Source organism: Diplotaxodon limnothrissa, linkage group LG3 (genome assembly GCF_057381915.1).
Source record: "Diplotaxodon limnothrissa isolate DT_005_m linkage group LG3, D_limnothrissa_male_GT1.1, whole genome shotgun sequence".
Taxonomy (NCBI): domain Eukaryota; kingdom Metazoa; phylum Chordata; class Actinopteri; order Cichliformes; family Cichlidae; genus Diplotaxodon; species Diplotaxodon limnothrissa.
The window spans coordinates 20980914-21001620 of record NC_140598.1 but is presented as its reverse complement, the minus strand read 5'-3'; the positions used below and the strand labels follow the sequence as shown (position 1 = coordinate 21001620).

Sequence of the window (20707 nt, the reverse complement as noted above, 5' to 3'; positions counted from 1 at the left end):
GTGGAGACCCGGTGCTGAGTGTGATGGTGCTGGACCAGTGGGGGCCGAGTCTGACAGACTGTGGTCTATTTGTCAGGAAGTCCTTGATCCAGAGGCAGATGGGGGTGGAGAGTCCCAGGTGAGACAGTTTCTGGACCAGGATCTCCGGGATGATATGATTGAATGCTGAGCTGAAGTCCAGAAAGAGCATTCTCACATAGCTTCCTTGGTGCTCCAGGTGACTCAGCGCAGTGTGGAGCGCTATGGTGATAGCGTCCTTGGTGGAACGATTTGTCCTGTAGGCAAATTGGTGGGGGTCCAGAGTGGGAGGCAGACCGGCCCTGATGTGCTGACAGACCAGTCTCTCAAAGCACTTCATCACTACAGGCGTAAATGCAACAGGCCTGTAGTCATTTGGGCTGACCACAGCTGTCTTCTTGGCGATGGGGATGATGGTGGAGGTTTTGAGGCAGGGCGGGACGGTGTTTGATGACAAGGAAAGGTTGAAGATTTTAGTGAAGACTCCGGTCAGTTCGTCAGCACATGCTCTGAGAACCTTTCCATGTATTCCATCAGGACCTGCCGCCTTCCTGGGATTCACTGACCTTAGAACACACCTCACTTGATGCTCCCTGAGTGCTAGTGTGCCAGTGCTGGGGGCGGGTGGAAGTGGTGTGGCAGCTGAGGGCCTGGTCATCTCAAAGCGGGCGAAGAAACGGTTTAGATCCTCAGCCAGTGAGGCATCAGTCCTAGATGTTGCTTGATTATTGCTTCTGTAGTTGGTAATGTGATTGATCCCCTGCCACATTTTTCTGGGGTCGTTGTCAGCAAAGTGATCTTCAATCCTCCTCCTATAGGCAGCCTTAGCTTTCCTGATGCCTCTACTCAGGTCTGCTAAGTCTGTCCCCTGACTTGAAGGCAGTGTTGCGGCTTTTTAGGAGGGATTGCACTTCGCTATTCATCCAGGGGTTTTGATTTGTAAACACCCTGACCCTTTTGTTGACGGTGACATTGTCAACACAGTTCCTGATGTACGAGAGTACAGTGTCCGTGTACTCCTGGAGGTTGTGGCTGGAGAATAAATCCCATACAGTTGTTGAGAAGCAGTCCTGCAGTTGAGAAAGGGCTCCTTCAGGCCAGGTTTTTATTGTCTTTGTCTGGGGCTTTGTTTTTCTCAGCAGGGGGGTGTAGGTGGGGGTGAGGGACATGCAGAGGTGGTCAGATCCAGCCAGGGTGTCGCTCTGAAAGCATGCCTGATGTTTGAATAGACATGGTCCAAAGTGTGTTCTCCTCTCGTAGCAAAGTCCACAAACTGGACAAATTTAGGAAGCACAGTCTTTAGGCACGCTTTGTTAAAGTCGCCGGCGACAATAAAAACCCCATCGGGGTGGGCAAGCTGTTGTTTGTTTATGGTGTTGAGCAAGAGGCTGAGAGCCGTGCTAATGTTAGCATCCGGCGGTATATAAACAGCTATCACAATAACTACTGTAAACTCCCTCGGGATGTAAAAAGGTCTGCACGAGACTGCCAGAACCTCCAAATCAGGAGAACAGTGTGTGTGAATGATCCTGCTGTTACAACACCACTCGTTATGCACGTAAACACATAGACCCCCTCCTCTGCTTTTACCTGAGTTGCTGTTTCTGTCATGCCAGTGTAGCTTGCGGCCTGCTAACTCGACTGCAGCGTCGGGAATCAGCGGGTGAAGCCACGTCTCCGTAATAAGAATAATGCTGCAGTTACGTACAAAGCTTGTGTTGGCTATCTGTAGCTCCAATTTTTCTAGTTTGTGGGTGATGGATCTGGCGTTCGATAGGAAAAGGCTCGGAAGTGCTGGCCGGTGTGGATGTTTGCGTAGCCTAGCGTCTGAGCCCGACCGGCATCCCCTCTTCTGCTTTCTTTCCCTCCGTCGCCTTCTACGCTTGCTGGGCGGGCAGACCATCCACGGTGACCCTGGCGGTCTCGCTATCTCCACCAGGATGTTCTGTGTTCACTGATAGTCGCCATAAACAAACAAACTATATTTAAAACCTAGGTCAATTAGGTTCTGGCGACTGTAAGAGATGGCGGCGTTGCAAACATTCAAAAATATCCACATTAAAAGTAAAAACGAGCACCAAACTGGAGAGCTAAGAGCCGCTGCACCCGTGCGCGCCGCCATCTTAATGATCTTAATAATCTTAATTTAAAATATAAGATTAGTTATTGCACCCTGATTACACTTTAACGACAGTCTTTGTTCATGTTTTCATTTTCAGACTCAACGTCTGTGAACTTTTAGAGGAAAACTGTGAAGCTGTGTCCTCAATGCTCAGCTCTCAGTCCTCTACTCTGACAGAGCTGGACCTGAGTATCAAAAATGTGCAGGATTCAGGAGTGAAGCTTCTGTCTGCTGGACTACAAAGTTTAAATTGTAAACTAAATACTCTGAGGTCAGATCAATTGACATTTTTTTTAAATGAATCAATGAAACATTTTATTCAAGTTCATCCATATGATGTTGTATCTTAGTATGTTAAGGTTTCCTTCAAAAATAAAAAGATGGCATGTAATATAATAATAGAATAACAAACTTTACATAAGTATTATAGATTTATCTTTTATTTTTCAGACTGAGTGGCTGTAACCTCTCAGAGAGAAGTTGTGAAGCTCTGTCCTCAGTCCTTAGCTCCCAGTCCTCTAGTCTGAGAGTGCTGGACCTGAGTAACTGTGACCTGCAGGATTCAGGAGTGACGCTTCTGTCTGCTGGACTAAAGAGATCACAGTGTGCAGTGGAAACTCTCAGGTCAGGATTCAAACATTAACACATATGATGATTTAAAATGTGAATTATATTATTGATTGACTTATCAATAGAGCTTTTAGCTGAACTTATATTTACATTTGAGTGGATTATTAGACTCTGAATTACTGTGTAAAATATGTCATATGTTTGTTTATTTTTTTAAAAATCATGTAATGGCCAATTTACATAAATTTGGCTAATCTTCCACAATATATACATTTGATTTCGTTTGGCATAAAATGTCCAAATTACATATTTTGCTGGATATTGGGTATTAATGAAATTATTATGTCTTTAATGACCCCACATTTCCATATTTAGGAGGTTACTGGTGGTATTGTTTCAGTGTTTGAGTTTTCCTTGCAAAGAAACATCTACCCCTGAGCTACAGCCACCCTTTATTTACTGGATGATTGATGCTCAGTCATCCAGGTAAGTAAATCTCCAAAAGTTGATTCTGTTCATCTGGACGTAGCGTTTTCAGTGGGAGAAACGTTTCATCACTCATCCAAGTGACTTCTTCAATCTCAGCTGACTGCAGGTTTCCAACGCTATGAACAGTACATTTGCATAATGACAGAAACCAGCCCACCGAAGGAACAATGGGCTGGGAGGTCAGTTCTTTAATCAAAATTATACAAATTCTCATGACCATTGATCTACAACCACTCATCAAAACCCACTGATCAAAGCCCACTGATCAATGGCCATGAGAACCATTCACAGAGAGTTGGGGAATGGCTGCAATCACAGCATTTCAATCATTATTTTAAAGGCTGTAGATTGGAGCCATTGCTCTAACAGTGTATAAATATAATAGGGCTTGGTGCTGATGCTAACCGTGCTAGCTGCTTAAGCCTTTATTTACACATTATAAGCACATTTAGCTTATTTTAAACAGTATATAAAAAAGCTAGTACTGCTGGGACTTTATATTTTCACAAGCTAACATGAGCCAGTCAATGAGATGTCTAGCCATGACAGTTGTATGTTGCTGTGGGAAGAGTCGGGCTACATACAGTGATGCTAGTGTTAGCCATGTTAGCTTCTGTGTTTTTGTATTTTCAACTTCTTGTTTATTGTTAGCTCCTCTGTTTAGCTGCTTTAGGGATTCTTAGTTTACTTTTCCCGCTTTATTTTGGTAGTTATCGTGCTTGGTGTCATAAGTTTAGTTTGACTTCCTCCCCTGACATTGTCTACATTAGTTTCAGCTGTCGAAGTTTTTATTGAGTGTTTCCTATGTCTTCCATTTGAACAATAGCGGTGCACTCTATGCTTGTAGCTGCTGTGTGCTAAGTTCTTCTGTCAAGGAAAATGGTGCCTGTGTTTGGCTTTGCCGCTGCTGCAGCTCGCTGGAAGCAACAATGTAGTTTTCCTTGTTGTCAATCATTTTTTGTTATGTCATTTTTGCTCTTTTGTGTTCTGACTTAATTTCTGCTGCTTTAAATTATGATTGGGAGATACTGTTAACCCTTTTACGGCCGTTCAGAGCTGAACGCTCCGTTTTGCGTAACTATTTTTAAATGCCTGTAGATCTGCAACCACATAAGCTAGTGCAATAATTTTTTTCACTCCACATCAGCCACGCCGCTTTGCTTGCTAAAACACCGGTGTCGGCACATGAGGACGCTGTCATAGCCTGTCAGCGACGTTGATTAGCTGCGTATATACAAATCTGAATCGCATCATTGGCTGGACTATGAGATAAGGTGGCATCGTTCTAATTCCAAACTGGAGCAGCCAGTAACTTACTGACTAACACTGCCAAAACGTATTTATTGTAATTTCAATTCAGGTTAGATTTATTCTTCTGTGCGCAATGCAGATTTTCTGTACGCAGAGACCGTGTCGGCGGTGCGCGATTGTGCATGCACGCAGCTTAGAGGGAACATTGATTATGTCCACTTGAATGAAGTCTGTCCGACTGGCTGCTCTATCATCTGAACTCCGCGTCTTTTAGGATGTGGTGGAGGACTCGCTGTTGTTTACCAGGACAGATTCACATGCAGTCTGATGACCTCGGACTCCTTTTCTTCATTTGAGTCACAGATGATGGTCAGTTCCCTAAAAACCATTTATTGTATTTTATTCTACCTGATGGGGTCTTTCTAACTGAATTTAACGACCTTCTGACATCCATCATTACATTGGAGAAGGTTGGGAGATTTAAGCCTTCATATTGATGAAGCATCCTGTAACACTACTGCTGAGCTCATCACTATCACTGAGTCTTTTAACTTTAGGCAGCATGTTTCTGGCTCCACACATACAAAGGGTCACACATTGGATCTCGTTTTCTCCCTGGGTTTAAATATACACAATGTATGTGTGGAGGATGTCCATGTGAGTGACCATAGCTGCATATTTTTTAATTTGTTATTTTACTTGGATCCTTCATCTGCTAAACTGATGATCAAAAGGCGGATTATAAACTAAGATGCTGCTGGAAGGTTCTCTGCCATGTTTGACCCTCACATGGCTTGTAGTGACCTCGACTTACGTATTTTGTCTTTTAATGGTCAATGTAAATTGTTAGAAAACTGATAACATGTTGTTTACATGGCTAAAATGTTATGGCTCATTCATTGATAGTATTTTCGCCGTAGAAATTGTTGTGTCCTACATTATTGAACCCACCGTGTCTATGCTGATGCTCCTTGAATGCACCACATAGGTACTCGAGGCCATGTGGTGGCCAGTGTTGCCAACTTAGCGACTTTTTTTCTAAAAAAAAAGTCGCGAAAAGACGTGAAAGTGCGTATCGGTTTTTCTCTCAACAAGCAGCGGGTGCTGTAAAGCAGTCAGTTCTTCTTTTACTCTTTTACTGTTATGCTGTTTTGTGGATCACAAGGTTTAAAACTACTTATAAACACACACAAAAAGTAACTCCACCAGAGTGCCTATTTCGGGTCACTTTTGCCGGTTTAAGCCGGGTAAAGGAGCAGGGTTGGAATTGTGACATTAAAAAAAACAATAATTGCTAAAAGAAATTTAATTTGTAATTCTAAATAAACTCTAAATGCATTTAGGACGTTTTTTACTCACTTTATGTCTCTTCAACGATGTTATTTCTCTCTCCAACAACATAGGTTACAATTAGATTAGCATAACCAATTATGCAACTTAGGCGATGACGTCATTTAGCGACTTCTAGCGACTTTTAGGACAGCCAATAGCAATTTTCCTTACTGAGCAGTTGGCAACACTCTCAGTATTTTTTCTCCTCTCACCGCCAACCTGTGTTTCCTTTGTTTATTGCCGTGTGTGAATGCCAGAAGGTGTGTTCTGATTGTATGATGTTGTGTAGGTCAAATGTTATTGATTATGTTTGTTCACTTGTGAGGATGCTAATGCTATCTTATGCTAATGTGCTACTAAGCTAATTGATGCTAGTTGTAACCTTGTGTGCAGTGATTGTTGAGGTGTTGGTACCTGTAAGTGTTGAGTACAGTTTTCATAAAGTGAACCATCAGTATAGCATGCGTCAAACCTTCAATGCACCCAAACATAGATCCACGATTACACAAGTATCATCACAACAGACCGAATAAATTACCTGAACTTGGAAGTCTGCCTCCGTGTTCTTTAACTGGAACACACCCACCGTACCTGGCCACTCTAAATCAACTAAACTCCTGGAGACAACACTTTCTCCATTTTATTTAGATACAGTGGCACCTCTGAAGCAAAGTGTTGTCCATTCTTCAAATTTCTATCCCTGGATAAATGAAAATACTCAAATTTCAATTGAAAGCTGCCATCAAATGTTCTAGTGAGTTAGCTCCCAGCTAACTAGCACACCAGCTAACTAGCAAACCGGCTAACTAGCACATCAGCTAACTAGCATACCACTAACTAGCAGCCCAGCTAACTAGCACAGCAGTTAACTAGCTGTTACATCCCCCAGGTGGATGTTTCTTTTTCCTACTAACTCTTTGTTTTGTCTAGGCTCCACCACCTCTGTTCTGATTGGATACTGCTCAGATTCCAGCTAATTGTTAATCAGCAGAGCACTACTTAAGGCCTGTGGAGCTATGTTTCTGGGCCCTTTGGCCATTTTCATTGTCATACCTGTGCAGCCTTGCATGCCTTTGACTTGTATGTGCATTTTTGTGTTTTCATGTTCAGACTGCCTGTAGGGGAGAGCTGCCTTATGTTTTGACACCCTGTTTTCTCCTGTTTATGTGCTGTTAGGTAGGTTATGGCTATATGTTGTATATTTTGTTTACTTTGGAGTTAGGTAAGTTTCTTTTATTTTCATATCAGGGATGTTTTGTTTATTACCGTATTTTCACGACCATAAGACGCACTGGGCTAAAAGGCGCAGTCTCAGTTATGTGTGCCATTACTGTATTTAACACACACATAAGGCGCACTGGATCATAGGGCGCATACAAGTACCGTATGCGTATTTAAAAATAAAGCGGGAGCAAACCTGAGTTCGGTACCTTACTCACATTTTTATTACCAGTAATCGTCATCATCAACAACACACAAGCATACAAGTGTGCGTATTTAAAAATAAAGCAGGAGCAAAACAAAGTTTGGTACTCACGTTTTTATCATCAATCAAACCCATCGAAGTCCTCATCCTCTGTGTCTGAATTGAACAGCTGCGCTAAATCTCCATCAAACATTCCAGGTTCACTTTCTTCACTGTCAGAGTCACTTTCCGTGCCGCTTTTGCGAAAGCTCGAACAACAGTGCCAGCAGACATGTTAGCCCAAGCATCTACAATCCATTGGCAAATTGTGGCGTAACTCGCCGGGCGCTGCCTTCCACTCTTGGTGAAACTGTGGTCTCCATCGGTCATCCATCGCTGGATGTGTTTGTCGCTGATGTGTTTGCTGCAGTAGGAGCGGAAGATGGCCAGCTTTTCCTTATAATCCGCTGGAAGTTGCTGCGCTACCGTAGTCCTGGTCCGGATGGAAAAATGGCACCGTTTCATAAAAAGTGAAAGTGAAACTGCTTTTAGCCGAATGGTGACCGTCGAAACGCTTCTCCCTTTAGCGTTCTCATTGTGTTCTCTACTACGTCCTCATTACAACACACCCCAGCCAACATGTATATATGGGCCCCACCTGGTTTTTGCTCGGGCTGGATGGGTACCATGTGGGCATGGGCTCAAACTGGGCTTTTTGTATGGGGCCTACTTGGGTTCTTCACATTAAACCCATATGGGCCATCCCAAGTGAGCACTTTTAGTAGGTCCTAGCTGGGTCAAACATGGGAAACACTTAACTTGGTCCAAAATGGGAAACACATGTAGGACCCACTTGGGTTTTCCACCTGGGATAGACATGGGCAAACACAGTCATTTAAGGATAGGCTGTTGTTGTGTGCCCCAGGTGGGGCAAAGTTAGGTAATCAATATATGTTTTAGTATCGATGACACAGGTGGGCCCCACCTGGTCAAACTAAATGGGTCGCACATGGGCAAATGCAAGTCAGACCCTGAAAACATGTCTATGTGGGCCCCAGGTGGGGCAAAGTGAGGTAATCAATATATTTTTTTAGCACTGATGACATAGGTGGGGCCCACCTGGTCAAACTATATGGGTCGCACATGGGCAAATGCAAGTCAGACCCTGAAACATGTCTATGTGGGCCCCAGGTGGGGCAAAGTTAGGTAATCAATATATTTTTTTAGCACTGATGACATAGGTGGGGCCCACCTGGTCAAACTATATGGGTCACACATGGGCAAATGCAAGTTAGACCCTGAAAACATGTCTATGTAGGCCCCATATGGGTTATGTTAAGTTAATATGGGCATATATTTTATGTGGGCTCAAGATTGTTTAGTATATATGGGACCCACTTGGGTTTCTCACATGAAAGCCATATGGGCAAAACCAAGTGGGAACATATAGTAGGTCCTGGCTGGGTCAAACATGGGAAACACTTCACTTGTTTCAAAATGGGAAACACACGTAGGACCCACTTGGGTTTTTCACCTGGGTTAGACATGGGCAAACACAGTCATTTAAAGAAAAGCGTTTGCTGTGTGCCCCAAGTAGGGCAAAGTTAGGTAATCAGTATATATTTTTTAGTACTGATGACACAGGTGGGGCCTACCTGGCCAAACTATATGGGTTACACATGGGCAAATGCAAGTCAGACCCTGAAAACATGTCTATGTGGGCCCCATATGGGTTATGTTAAGTTAATATGGGCATATATTTTATGTGGGCTCAAGATTGTTTAGTATATATGGGACCCACTTAGGTTTCTCACATTAAAGCCATATGGGCAAAACCAAGTGGGAACATATAGTAGGTCCTGGCTGGGTCAAACATGGGAAACACTTCACTTGTTTCAAAATGGGAAACACACGTAGGACCCACTTGGGTTTTTCACCTGGGTTAGACATGGGCAAACACAGTCATTTAAAGAAAAGCATTTGCTGTGTGCCCCAGGTGGGGCAAAGTGAGGTAATCGGTATATATTTTTTGGTACTGATGACATAGGTGGGGCCCACCTGGTCAAACTATATGTGTCACACATGGGCAAATGCAAGTCAGACCCTGAAAACATGTCTATGTGGGCCCCATATGGGTTATGTTAAGTTAATATGGGCATATATTTTATGTGGGCTCAAGATTGTTTAGTATATATGGGACCCACTTAGGTTTCTCACATTAAAGCCATATGGGCAAAACCGAGTGGAAACATATAGTAGGTCCTGGCTGGGTCAAACATGGGAAACACTTCACTTGTTTCAAAATGGGAAACACACGTAGGACCCACTTGGGTTTTTCACCTGGGTTAGACATGGGCAAACACAGTCATTTAAAGAAAAGCGTTTGCTGTGTGCCCCAAGTAGGGCAAAGTTAGGTAATCAGTATATATTTTTTAGTACTGATGACACAGGTGGGGCCTACCTGGCCAAACTATATGGGTCACACATGGGCAAATGCAAGTCAGACCCTGAAAACATGTCTATGTGGGCCCCATATGGGTTATGTTAAGTTAATATGGGCATATATTTTATGTGGGCTCAAGATTGTTTAGTATATATGGGACCCACTTAGGTTTCTCACATTAAAGCCATATGGGCAAAACCAAGTGGGAACATATAGTAGGTCCTGGCTGGGTCAAACATGGGAAACACTTCACTTGTTTCAAAATGGGAAACACACGTAGGACCCACTTGGGTTTTTCACCTGGGTTAGACATGGGCAAACACAGTCATTTAAAGAAAAGCATTTGCTGTGTGCCCCAGGTGGGGCAAAGTGAGGTAATCGGTATATATTTTTTGGTACTGATGACATAGGTGGGGCCCACCTGGTCAAACTATATGTGTCACACATGGGCAAATGCAAGTCAGACCCTGAAAACATGTCTATGTGGGCCCCATATGGGTTATGTTAAGTTAATATGGGCATATATTTTATGTGGGCTCAAGATTGTTTAGTATATATGGGACCCACTTAGGTTTCTCACATTAAAGCCATATGGGCAAAACCGAGTGGAAACATATAGTAGGTCCTGGCTGGGTCAAACATGGGAAACACTTCACTTGTTTCAAAATGGGAAACACACGTAGGACCCACTTGGGTTTTTCACCTGGGTTAGACATGGGCAAACACAGTCATTTAAAGAAAAGCATTTGCTGTGTGCCCCAGGTGGGGCAAAGTGAGGTAATCGGTATATATTTTTTGGTACTGATGACATAGGTGGGGCCCACCTGGTCAAACTATATGTGTCACACATGGGCAAATGCAAGTCAGACCCTGAAAACATGTCTATGTGGGCCCCAAATGGGTTATGTTAAATTAATATGGGCATATATTTTACATGGGCTCAAGATTGTTTAGTATATATGGGACCCACTTGCGTTTCTAACATCAAATCCATATGGGTGGGCATCCAATGTAGGTCCTAGTTGGGTTAGTGATGGTAAATGTGTACATTGGTTCAAAATGGTAGCACATGCTTATGTGAGGATTCTTCTTCTGTGAAGAGCCTGAGAAAGTGTTATTTGAATAAAGGAGGATTTATTCCAAACAAGCCCATCACAGATTGCGCACAACCCAGGGAGTTCTGAAAGTCAAATTGTAAAAATAATCTCAAAAGAAAGTATGAACATAACTCTCTTTTATAACCTGCAGACAGCACCCATGTGGTACCATTCTCTAAGAAATCACCCTAACTTTAACATATTTGGCACAACCTCAGTCTATCACTTTTGCTACCCTTACGTACAGTCAGATGTTCTTGACCCTTCATTTTTGACCCTCTCAGTATTTAGCCTTGGCTAGCAAATGTACTCAAAGTCCACATTGAGACCTCAAGATGTTATGTGTTATCAGACACTACAACCCAGCTGTCAAGTGAGACTATAGGAACTTTGGTGTTTTTGAACATTCAATGTTACTCAAAACACTCTGCACACTATTCCAAATAACTGGTTTGAAACTGGTTACTTTTTAATTTTAGATTTCATTTTATGTACTTAATGTGAACTCTGCATGGTAGGCTGCATGGTGAGGCTCAGATAAGATAAAATAAGGACTTCATGATTCTTCTTAGGTAAATTCACTTGTCACAGCAGCAATAATAAGTGATTAAAACGGACACAAGAGTAGAAAAAAAGAAAAGCAAAAAATACGAATAAAAAACCTAAGATAAAAGTGAATTACACAGACAAAATCCAGATTTGGCATTTGCAAATTAAGGATTACTGGTTGTTCAAACAATTAAGACTATTTACTTGAGCAAACATGCAGTTGAGGATTTTTAGTAGATCAGACACACTCTACTGTATTAGAGAAAAGACAGTTAGTTACATGGAAGATGGAAGTTTTGGTTAATCAGATCCAGTAAAGCTCCTGAAGTATATTACCGATCTGTTAAAATGTTACTCTTCAAACTTGTGCCCTCAAATTATATAACCAGAAATAATTTATATTTTCTTTGAACTAGTGGAAAGGAGAGGGAATGGGGTCTTTCAAGCAGTCACACTTCAACTGTGAAACTCCCTTGTCCTTATGGTGTATTGACACTATTGAAACTTTTCAAAACCAGTCTAATGTTAGAAGAGCTTTTAGGTAAACTGTTATTCTTCTTCTTATCATTATTATATTTTTATTAATTATATTTTTATTATGATGTTGATTTGGGTGACACTTTTTGATAAATATTATATATTACTTTTTAAAACATATTAACCATCCCTATGCTTAAAAAACTTTTTAAAATAAAATTGTTCTTTTAAACTTGTGCATTGTTTGACTTTTAAAATTTTTGTATCAGGTGTAAAACGACTTTTTAAATAAAGTTGTTTTTAATGTGAGCAGCTCCTATTGGCTCGTTTAAAAAGAGGGAGGAGCAGATTGCACCGCCTAGCGTCTAGTCTTCGCGGTCTTTCGTCTGTTGCGCCTTTTCTCTCCCTGGTGTTTAAGAACGTGGAGGACAAAAGGATACCAAAGAATCGAAAACTATGACAAAGGTAAATACTTAAAGTTTGATACGTTTTCATCAATGGTTATTTTAGTAACTTTCTATAGTCGTCCTAAACGGTATAAGGGGGAGAAGCATAACATCTTTAGCTAGCAGGTAGAACTGGGTTAATTTGCTGCATTGTCTTTGGCAAACATAATTTAAAGTTAATTAAAAAACTCTTACTGCCTATATTCTACTCAATAAAGTTCATCTTATCTTATTCTGTTTTCATTGCACCATTCTCTCTATACAGTTTTTGAATTTACACACTATAACGTACACGGCAGTTTTTTTCTGTGCTTCTGCAACTGTTTCTTGGGTTTTCCTATAAGGTTTTTGTAATTAATTTAAAAAATTTATATTATTTTTTTGGCTTTAGTGGATTCCTGCTCAGCTAACTCGGCCATTATGCACTACCCAGTAAACAAAATGGCTGAACAGTATCTTAAATGTCTGAACATGAGCTAGTCATACCATGTTACGTAATATTCATGTGCAGTGTAGCAAGGTGATTGTTTAAATTACAGGAGTAGATGCCTGCAGCTGAAACGGTTTTCTGATCTGAATACGGTAATGTTACCAGATATGCATTGTACTATGGGAAAACGGTGGTGGATCAGTGTGTAAAAAGCCCCCAAAAGAAACACACAGCGTCTTTAGCTCAAACACTGTCTGATCACTCTCTTAGATACTGTGCTGTTCCATCTAGTTATTGGTTACTGAGAAATGTTAGGTCATTAATTAATTAAGAGAGTGCAGCTGTTCAGATCAGATGGTGAAGTAGGAAAATGCAGAACATGTTATTATAGCTGAATGCTGTGTAAAATACTAGTAATAAATCTAACTCCCATTTATGGCTTTTACTACTGTGGGGCTAAATAAAAAATTACAGACATAATGAAATCTGCTACAATTACAAAGCTTAAGTTTAAAACAATTATTATATATTAAGCATTTTTTTGCTCTTTTTTTTTTTTTTATTCTTTTTGCTAATAATGGACTCAATTTTATTATCAACTTCAAAGACCTATTAAACTTTTAAACCATTAAATCCAGGAAATTAGATGCCTGTAAATGTACGAGACCCTCTTTATGTCTAGTATCCCCAAATATTTAATAATCCTTTCTAAAAGTACACAAATTTTGTTCTTTTCAATTAAATATTGCATGTTCAATGTATTCTTGAGCAGGTAAAAATTCCACTAAATTAGTTTTTGCATATTTTTAAGTATAATCAAATTTTTATAGTTTGCGAGTACTTTTAATTTGGAGATTTTGCCACTTGATTTGAAGTTTGGATAGTGCTTTATAGTCATTTGTAAATGTTTTGAACTCATCTGGCTTCTTAATAATTTAATAAAAAATTAACAAGCCATGTAATAATTTGAAAACCACTAGGGACCACTTATAAAAAAGTAATTCCTTTTTTACTTAAAGGAATTTAGGATTTATGTCTGTCAAGTCATTTGTTCTGGCATAAGTCACCATTTTGATATATCTTCCTGTGACTTTAAAGTCTGTCAGCTAGTTAGATACATTTTTGCACTGCTAGTGTTTGCTGCTTGAATTAGTCAGTTTATCATATAAACACATGCAGTGCCTTTCAAACTTTTAATTACACTGTTCATTTTGTGCATTAGTAAGAGAATCTTTTATATTGAATTATCCTGGGAAAAAACAAAAATGTTTGTATTTTCTCATGCACTTTCTTTCATTTCCTTATCACGTTTAGATTCTTCAAGATCACAAGCACCATCTTTGACATGTAAGTAACTTTCATATTATTTGTATTACTTATTATTATTATTATTATTATTATTATTTTTGAAAAGTGATGGTCTTTGGGGCATCCTTTTTTTTTTAATTGGTATTAAGTATATATATTTATTTAGGCACAGGAGGCAATGATCTATTTTAAAATTTAACATTTATTTAATTTTCATCTTTTATGCTAACAATAATGCCAACAGTGTTCTCTTCACTTGACCCACAACTCTGACAGTTTTGGTCCTCTGCTCTCCTCACAATTGGCTGATTTCCATCTGAGCTGCTACTGTCAACTGCATTAAACTGATTTTACATTGCCTTGTTATTCTAATCTTTATCTGCGTTTTGGACTCCAAACATTCACACCTGCTGTTAGTAACCAGAGCTCACAAGAGTGTAAGGCGTGTAGTTCAATAAAGTGATCGATGTGTTCACTAGCTGATTTCAATAAACCGGTAACTTATCAAATCCATATTTTATAGGAAGTACATTACTGATAAAAGTGGTAATAAACACGGTAACCAATAAAAATTAAAATTTCCTGTTATAAAAAAAAATACTGCTGTGAGCTCGGTTTTCTAACACCAGGTGTGAACATCTACAGTCTTTAAGCGCTGGTAAAGATTTAAAAATAAAAGCATTCAATAACATAACATAACATTAAACACTAAATTAGTTTGATGGTGTTGACTGCAGCAGCTCAATGTTAATCAGCTGATGGTGATGGAAGCAGATGAGCGTTTTTCATCATGGTTGTTAGTGATGTGTTGGTCAAAACGAAACGGCTCTTTGAAGTGAACGACACAAGCGTGTTTTTTCTCTCTCTCTCACCCTCTCTCTCGCACTTTTTTTCCGCTTCACTCTGCACGCGAGCCTTGTGCTTTGCGCTGGGAAGAGGGGGGAGGGGCGGTTGTTACACATGCAGTAGCACAGTAACAGAGCAGGAGGGAGAGAGAGAGAAAGAGAGCCAGGGACAACAACGTCACATTACAAAGGTATAGTAATCATCCACAACTATTTTCAATTGCGGATGATAAAGGATTCAGAAAGTTTATTCATGCAGGCCCATATGACAGAGAATGTGCATCTTCTGTTTGTTTTCATATTATAATTTATATTTAATTGTGTTGTGGTTTGCAGTGTTTTGTGTTGTTTCACTTTAAATTTGTTTAAAAGGAAAAAGCTGAAAATTTAAATAGTTAAAAGTTACCTAGTGGCTACACAAGCCAGGAAGTACCAACGACCGGATTTGGTGTGTGGTAGTAACAGGTAAATGAACAGCTTTTGGAATTTTTTATGAATATATATGAGTGCTTGTGTATAAATACACAAAAAATACACATATGATTTCAATTGTGTAAATTAAGTGATCTAGATAGCTCTGTTTTGGAAGTTCAGTTGACGCTAGAAATGGGTTTTGGAGTTTGTACATGCTTTGTCTCTAGGGGCCACCATATATATTTATATATAAACATATATAAATAAAACCACGTTTCTTTTTTTACATTAGTAATTCCTTTTGTTCATAATTTTATATTGTTGTTAATAATAAATTAATTAAAGCAACAAAACAACCTGAAGAGCCGGTTGGGAGCCGAAAGAGCCGGCTTTCTAAAAAGAGACGAAAATCCCATCACTAGTTGTGTAATATGCTGGTATTGATATGATCAAAAATGAACTGAGTTGTTTCGTATTCTATAGAAATTGTACATCTAATTAATAACAAGGCTTTCTGCTGATGTTATTAATTTAAAATGTATTGTTTTAGTTTTAAGCAACAACTTTTTAGCATGCAATCAGTCCATGCTGTACAGGACAGATTTGTAAACTGTGCATACAAAAATAGACTATTTTACAAAATTGCTCTTTCAACAAATGTAAATCACAGCAGATTTTTTTTGTTGTAGGTGCACTGTCACAACTAGAAATGTGGGGGGAAGTTCTCAAAGTTGAAGGCAGAACAGGAAAATACATGGAAATAACAATTTTCCTTTAAATGGTAAATGGCCTGCATTTTTATAGCGCTTTTCTAGTCCCTAAGGACCCCAAAGCGCTTCACACTACATTCAGTCATTCACCCATTCACACACACAATCACACACTGGCAATGGCAAGCTACATTGTAGCCACAGCTGCCCTGGGGCGCACTGACAGAGCACATCAGTAAAGGTCGATCTGGATACTTGATAACTGTTGGCATAGGTATGACATGAATTTGAATCTCCATTATCACAGGTTTTAATTGGGAGGGAACATGCAGATATACAGGAGGACTATAAACAGCAATTCCTATTGCATACAACTGTTTTAGAAAATACCAACAACACTGTTAATTTATCACTTGCTGGTCTATAGACTTTACAGTGTGGATGGATGGAAAATCCATCTGGCTCCACTCTGGCTGAATTGGTGCTACAAACAACTCTGCGCTCGGCTTTCCTGGCTGTGTGTGGATTTATACTTACACATCCAAATTTTGACCCTATTTTTCTTCCTTTCAGCTGATTGGTCAATTTCATGTCAATCACCAATTAAACAATCCAATCAGAGAACATCTCCAGAAGTTGATTCTGTTCATCTGGACGTAGCATTTTCAGTGGGAGAAAATGCTGCAAGCGCTACGTCCAGATGAACAGAATCAACTTTTGGAGATTTACTTACCTGGATGATTGAGCATGCATCAAGACAATCAGAGAACAGATAGGTTTGGCTGTTGGAGGGCTGCATTACGGAGCTTCAGGTCCTGGAAGAATAAATTCCCTTTTACATACCAGACCAGCATTTTTCTTCATTAGCACGAAGGAAAACAGTCTGTGCGTGTCAGAGTTCTGTGGTTTTTGTGTCACAGGGCTTATAATATGTGTAAAAATCTGGCCAGGGACCATCACATCACACTGCTATCATATTTTTCTGTTGCTATCATGTTTCTTTTCTGAGATGTTGTTACTTTTATGACAGATGTAACGAGAAATCTTCCAGAAAGTTAAATTTTTTATTCTAATCAAATATTTGATTCTGATAACAGATAAAGATTTTTTTTTTTACTTTTGTTCTGCTATTTCATAGTTTATACAAATTTTGGCCAATTCCTATTTATTTTAACCCTTTAGCCCCCAAAAAGTCGCCAGCGACAGGTTTTTCCAAACCTGTCTCGTCAAACCTGAGCTCTGCCAGGGGCCCAACACGCCTGGACTTTTAGAAGAAAAGAGATGTCCGAAAATAAACCACAGGGTCAAATACTTAATTTTGTTCAGTGTTTTAGAGTTATTAATTTGAATTGACTAATTTAAATATTTTATTCATGTACATTTTGATTGCCTTTAGTAAAAATGGCAAAATTTCAATTTCTTTTTTCTTTCTGTTATTAATCCTTGATTACATTCATATAGTATACAGTAGAGGAAAAAACCTACCAGACCTACCAGTTATCCTGCGTAACATTATTGGGGATAAAGGGTTAAGGAAGCGCAATTAATTTTTTTAGTTTAGCTTGTGTTTACTACCATTTTTTTTTTTATCACCACACAGTAAACATTAAGTAATATGTAAAGTGTCCATTTATCCTCCATTCCGGTCCATTATCTTAAGCTTAGGCTGCTGCCCCTCGACCCAATCCGGTACTAAGTAGAGAGGCCCAGACTTCGCTCTCTCCAGGCACTTGGCCCAGCTCTTCCGGGGGAATCCCAAGGCATTCCCAGGCCAGCCGAAAAACATAGTCCCTCCAGCATGTCCTGGGTGTTCTGGGTCTCTTCCTGGTGGGACGTGCCCAAAACACCTCACCAGGGAGGCATCCTAACCAGATGCCAGTATCTAATCTGTCCTTTTTGTATGTTCCCCTCAGGTTGCCATGGTAGCAGATACAGGGGAAACAAGTGTAGACGATGCCACAAGAAGGATGATGAAATTCCTCATATCACCTGAGCTGGCTGTGGAGTACAACATGCTTGGCCGACATGGGGAAAAAAAGTTCAGAGATTTGCGTCTTTTTAATGTTGTGTATGGTAAGTTAGTTTCACTTGAGACATTTGAACTTTAGAAAACTAAACTTTTTTAATAAAGTGTTTGAAAGTGTAACTGAGATTGGTTATCATGCAATTTGTATATATTTTTTGAGGCAATAAAGTGAAATAAACATTGTTCTTTGAAAATCATCACCAAATGAAGTAAGCTAAGATTAACTTTACTTTGGCTTGCCCGTTTTTCTTCTTCTTCATTTGCAGAGGCACTGAAGAATTATTTAACATCAAAAGTCAACTTGCAAGAAGCAGAGAAGGCTCTGTCCAAGTGGTTCAGTGGAGCTAAAGACAGAGGAGGACCGAGGGCTGCAAGGGTACAAAATAGACTTACGGCTCTGTAAAAAAACAAACCCTGCTGATTCAAGATAAGCTTTTGAGTTTTCCATCTGACTTTTTCCCCATGTTGCTACAGTTCCAAATATCTAAGGAATTTTGCTGTAGTTTGACATTTCTAGTTTTTAAACGTTTACGCACTTTGGAATACAGTTACGTAAAATCACAGTTGTTGGACAAAATAAATGTGAAAAATGTTGTTTTGTGTACCCTCGTGATTTTTGAAATGGTTTTATTTACAAACTAGATTTTGTTTGCGGTCAGCTTTAATATATTTGGTGTCTTTGTGTCACAGAACCCGTATTAGCCGTCTGAAAAATTTATTTTGTGACTGTTTTACTACATGGGGCCCACTCAGTGCCAGAACTTAGTCAATTCAAACTAGAAATAAGATGCAAATACAGAACCCACTGCTAATGCCATTCCAACTTTTTAGCTCATGTTTTCCTCATGTTGTACCCACTAAGAACTTGAAAAATGGGGCCTAGGTGGGTTTCAGTGTACTTTGCCCAGTTGGGGTCCATTTAGTTCCCAGATTTTACCTATATAACACCGAGATGGGCTTATAAAATGGGGCCATTATGGAACCCGCGGACAATCCCACTTAAAACCCACTTTTTAGCCTATGTGGTACTCACATGGTACCCACAAAACAACTTGAAAGGTGGGGCCTGGGTGGGTTTCTTTGTACTTTGCCCAGTTGGGGTCCATTTAGTTCCCAGATTATACCAATATAACACCGAGATGGGCTTACAAAATGGGGCCATTATGGAACCCGCGGACAATCCCACTTAAAACCCACTTTTTAGCCTATGTGGTGCCCACATGGTACCCACAAAAAACTTGAAAGATGGGGCCCAGGTGGGTTTCTGTGTACTTTGCCCAGTTGGGGCACATTTAGTTCCCAGATTTTACCAATATAACACCGAGATGGGCTTATAAAATGGGGCCATTGTGGAACCCGCGGACAATCCCACTTAAAACCCACTTTTTAGCCTATGTGGTGCCCACATGGTACCCACAAAAACTTGAAAGATGGGGCCCGGGTGGGTTTCTGTGTACTTTGCCCAGTTGGGGTCCATCTAGTTCCCAGATTTTACCAATATAATACCGAGATGGGCTTATTAAATGGGGCCATTATGGAACCCGCGGACAATCCCACTTAAAACCCACTTTTTAGCCTATGTGGTGCCCACATGGTACCCACAAAAACTTGAAAGATGGGGCCCGGGTGGGTTTCTGTGTACTTTGCCCAGTTGGGGTCCATCTAGTTCCCAGATTTTACCAATATAATACCGAGATGGGCTTATTAAATGGGGCCATTATGGAACCCGCGGACAATCCCACTTAAAACCCACTTTTTAGCCTATGTGGTGCCCACATGGTACCCACAAAAAACTTGAAAGATGGGGCCCAGGTGGGTTTCTGTGTACTTTGCCCAGTTGGGGCACATTTAGTTCCCAGATTTTACCAATATAACACCGAGATGGGCTTATAAAATGGGGCCATTGTGGAACCTGCGGACAATCCCACTTAAAACCCACTTTTTAGCCTATGTGGTGCCTACATGGTACCCACAAAAACTTGAAAGATGGGGCCCAGGTGGGTTTCTGTGTACTTTTCCCAGTTGGGGCCCATTTAGTTCCCAGATTTTCCTAACATAACACCTATATGGGCATTTAATATGGGGCCATTACGGAACCCGCGGACAATCCTATATGGGGCCCATTTTTCAGCCCATTTCCAAACCATATGGGCCCCACATATAAATGTTGGCTGGGACAGGGCGCACTGCGCTATAGGGCGCGCCGTACTTTTTGAAGAAAATCTAAGACTTTTAAGTGCGCCTTATGGTTGTGAAAATACGGTATGTTGGCCTTGGCTCTCCCTGAAGTTAACCCTCAGTCTGAACCAGAATTTCAACTCTGGCATGAAATAAACCTTTTAAAATTACCATCTTGGCTCCTCCTTCACTATTTACCTTTATGTTCGTCCCTTCAAACCCCCTAGACTAGCCAGGGATTGTAACATTAGCACACCAGCTGACTAGCAAACTGGCTAACTAGCACACCAGCTGACTAGCGAACTTGCTAACTAGCATACTGGCTAACTAGCACACTGGCTAATGAGCAGACCAGCTAACTAGCAAACTGGATAACTAGCAAACCAGCTAACTGCAGCCACAAGCTGAAGGACGATTAAATGTAGTGGAGATATCAGGGATGACACTGGTGTGTCTGATTCACTCTTTAGCATTCCGGTCACTCCGGTGTGTCAGCCAGAACACCACTGAAGACCAAATTATCCCAGCATGTGGAATAAGGAGCTTAAGGTTTGGTTTGAGGCACTTTATTCTTTCACTGACTGTGATCACATGTGT

At 40.4% G+C, this 20707-nt stretch overlaps 1 protein-coding gene and 1 long non-coding RNA gene across 3 annotated transcripts in view; both read left to right on the top strand.

Annotated features, from left to right (window-relative positions):
- Positions 1-20707, top strand: part of LOC146634880 (protein NLRC3-like) — a 48096-nt gene that overhangs the window by 15982 nt on the left and 11407 nt on the right. The window contains exons 7-8 of one of the 2 annotated variants that reach the window (XM_085378684.1): positions 2238-2411; positions 2591-2764. In XM_085378684.1, the coding sequence (XP_085234810.1) occupies positions 2238-2411; positions 2591-2764 (348 nt within the window). The remainder of the gene's footprint in view (positions 1-2237; positions 2412-2590; positions 2765-20707) is intronic. The other variant, XM_085378693.1, reaches the window with a different exon arrangement.
- On the top strand, positions 11976-19065 carry LOC146634881 (uncharacterized). The gene is made up of 4 exons (XR_014904989.1): positions 11976-12218; positions 13944-13976; positions 17820-17979; positions 18199-19065. It is a non-coding gene; the product is annotated as an uncharacterized LOC146634881 (long non-coding RNA).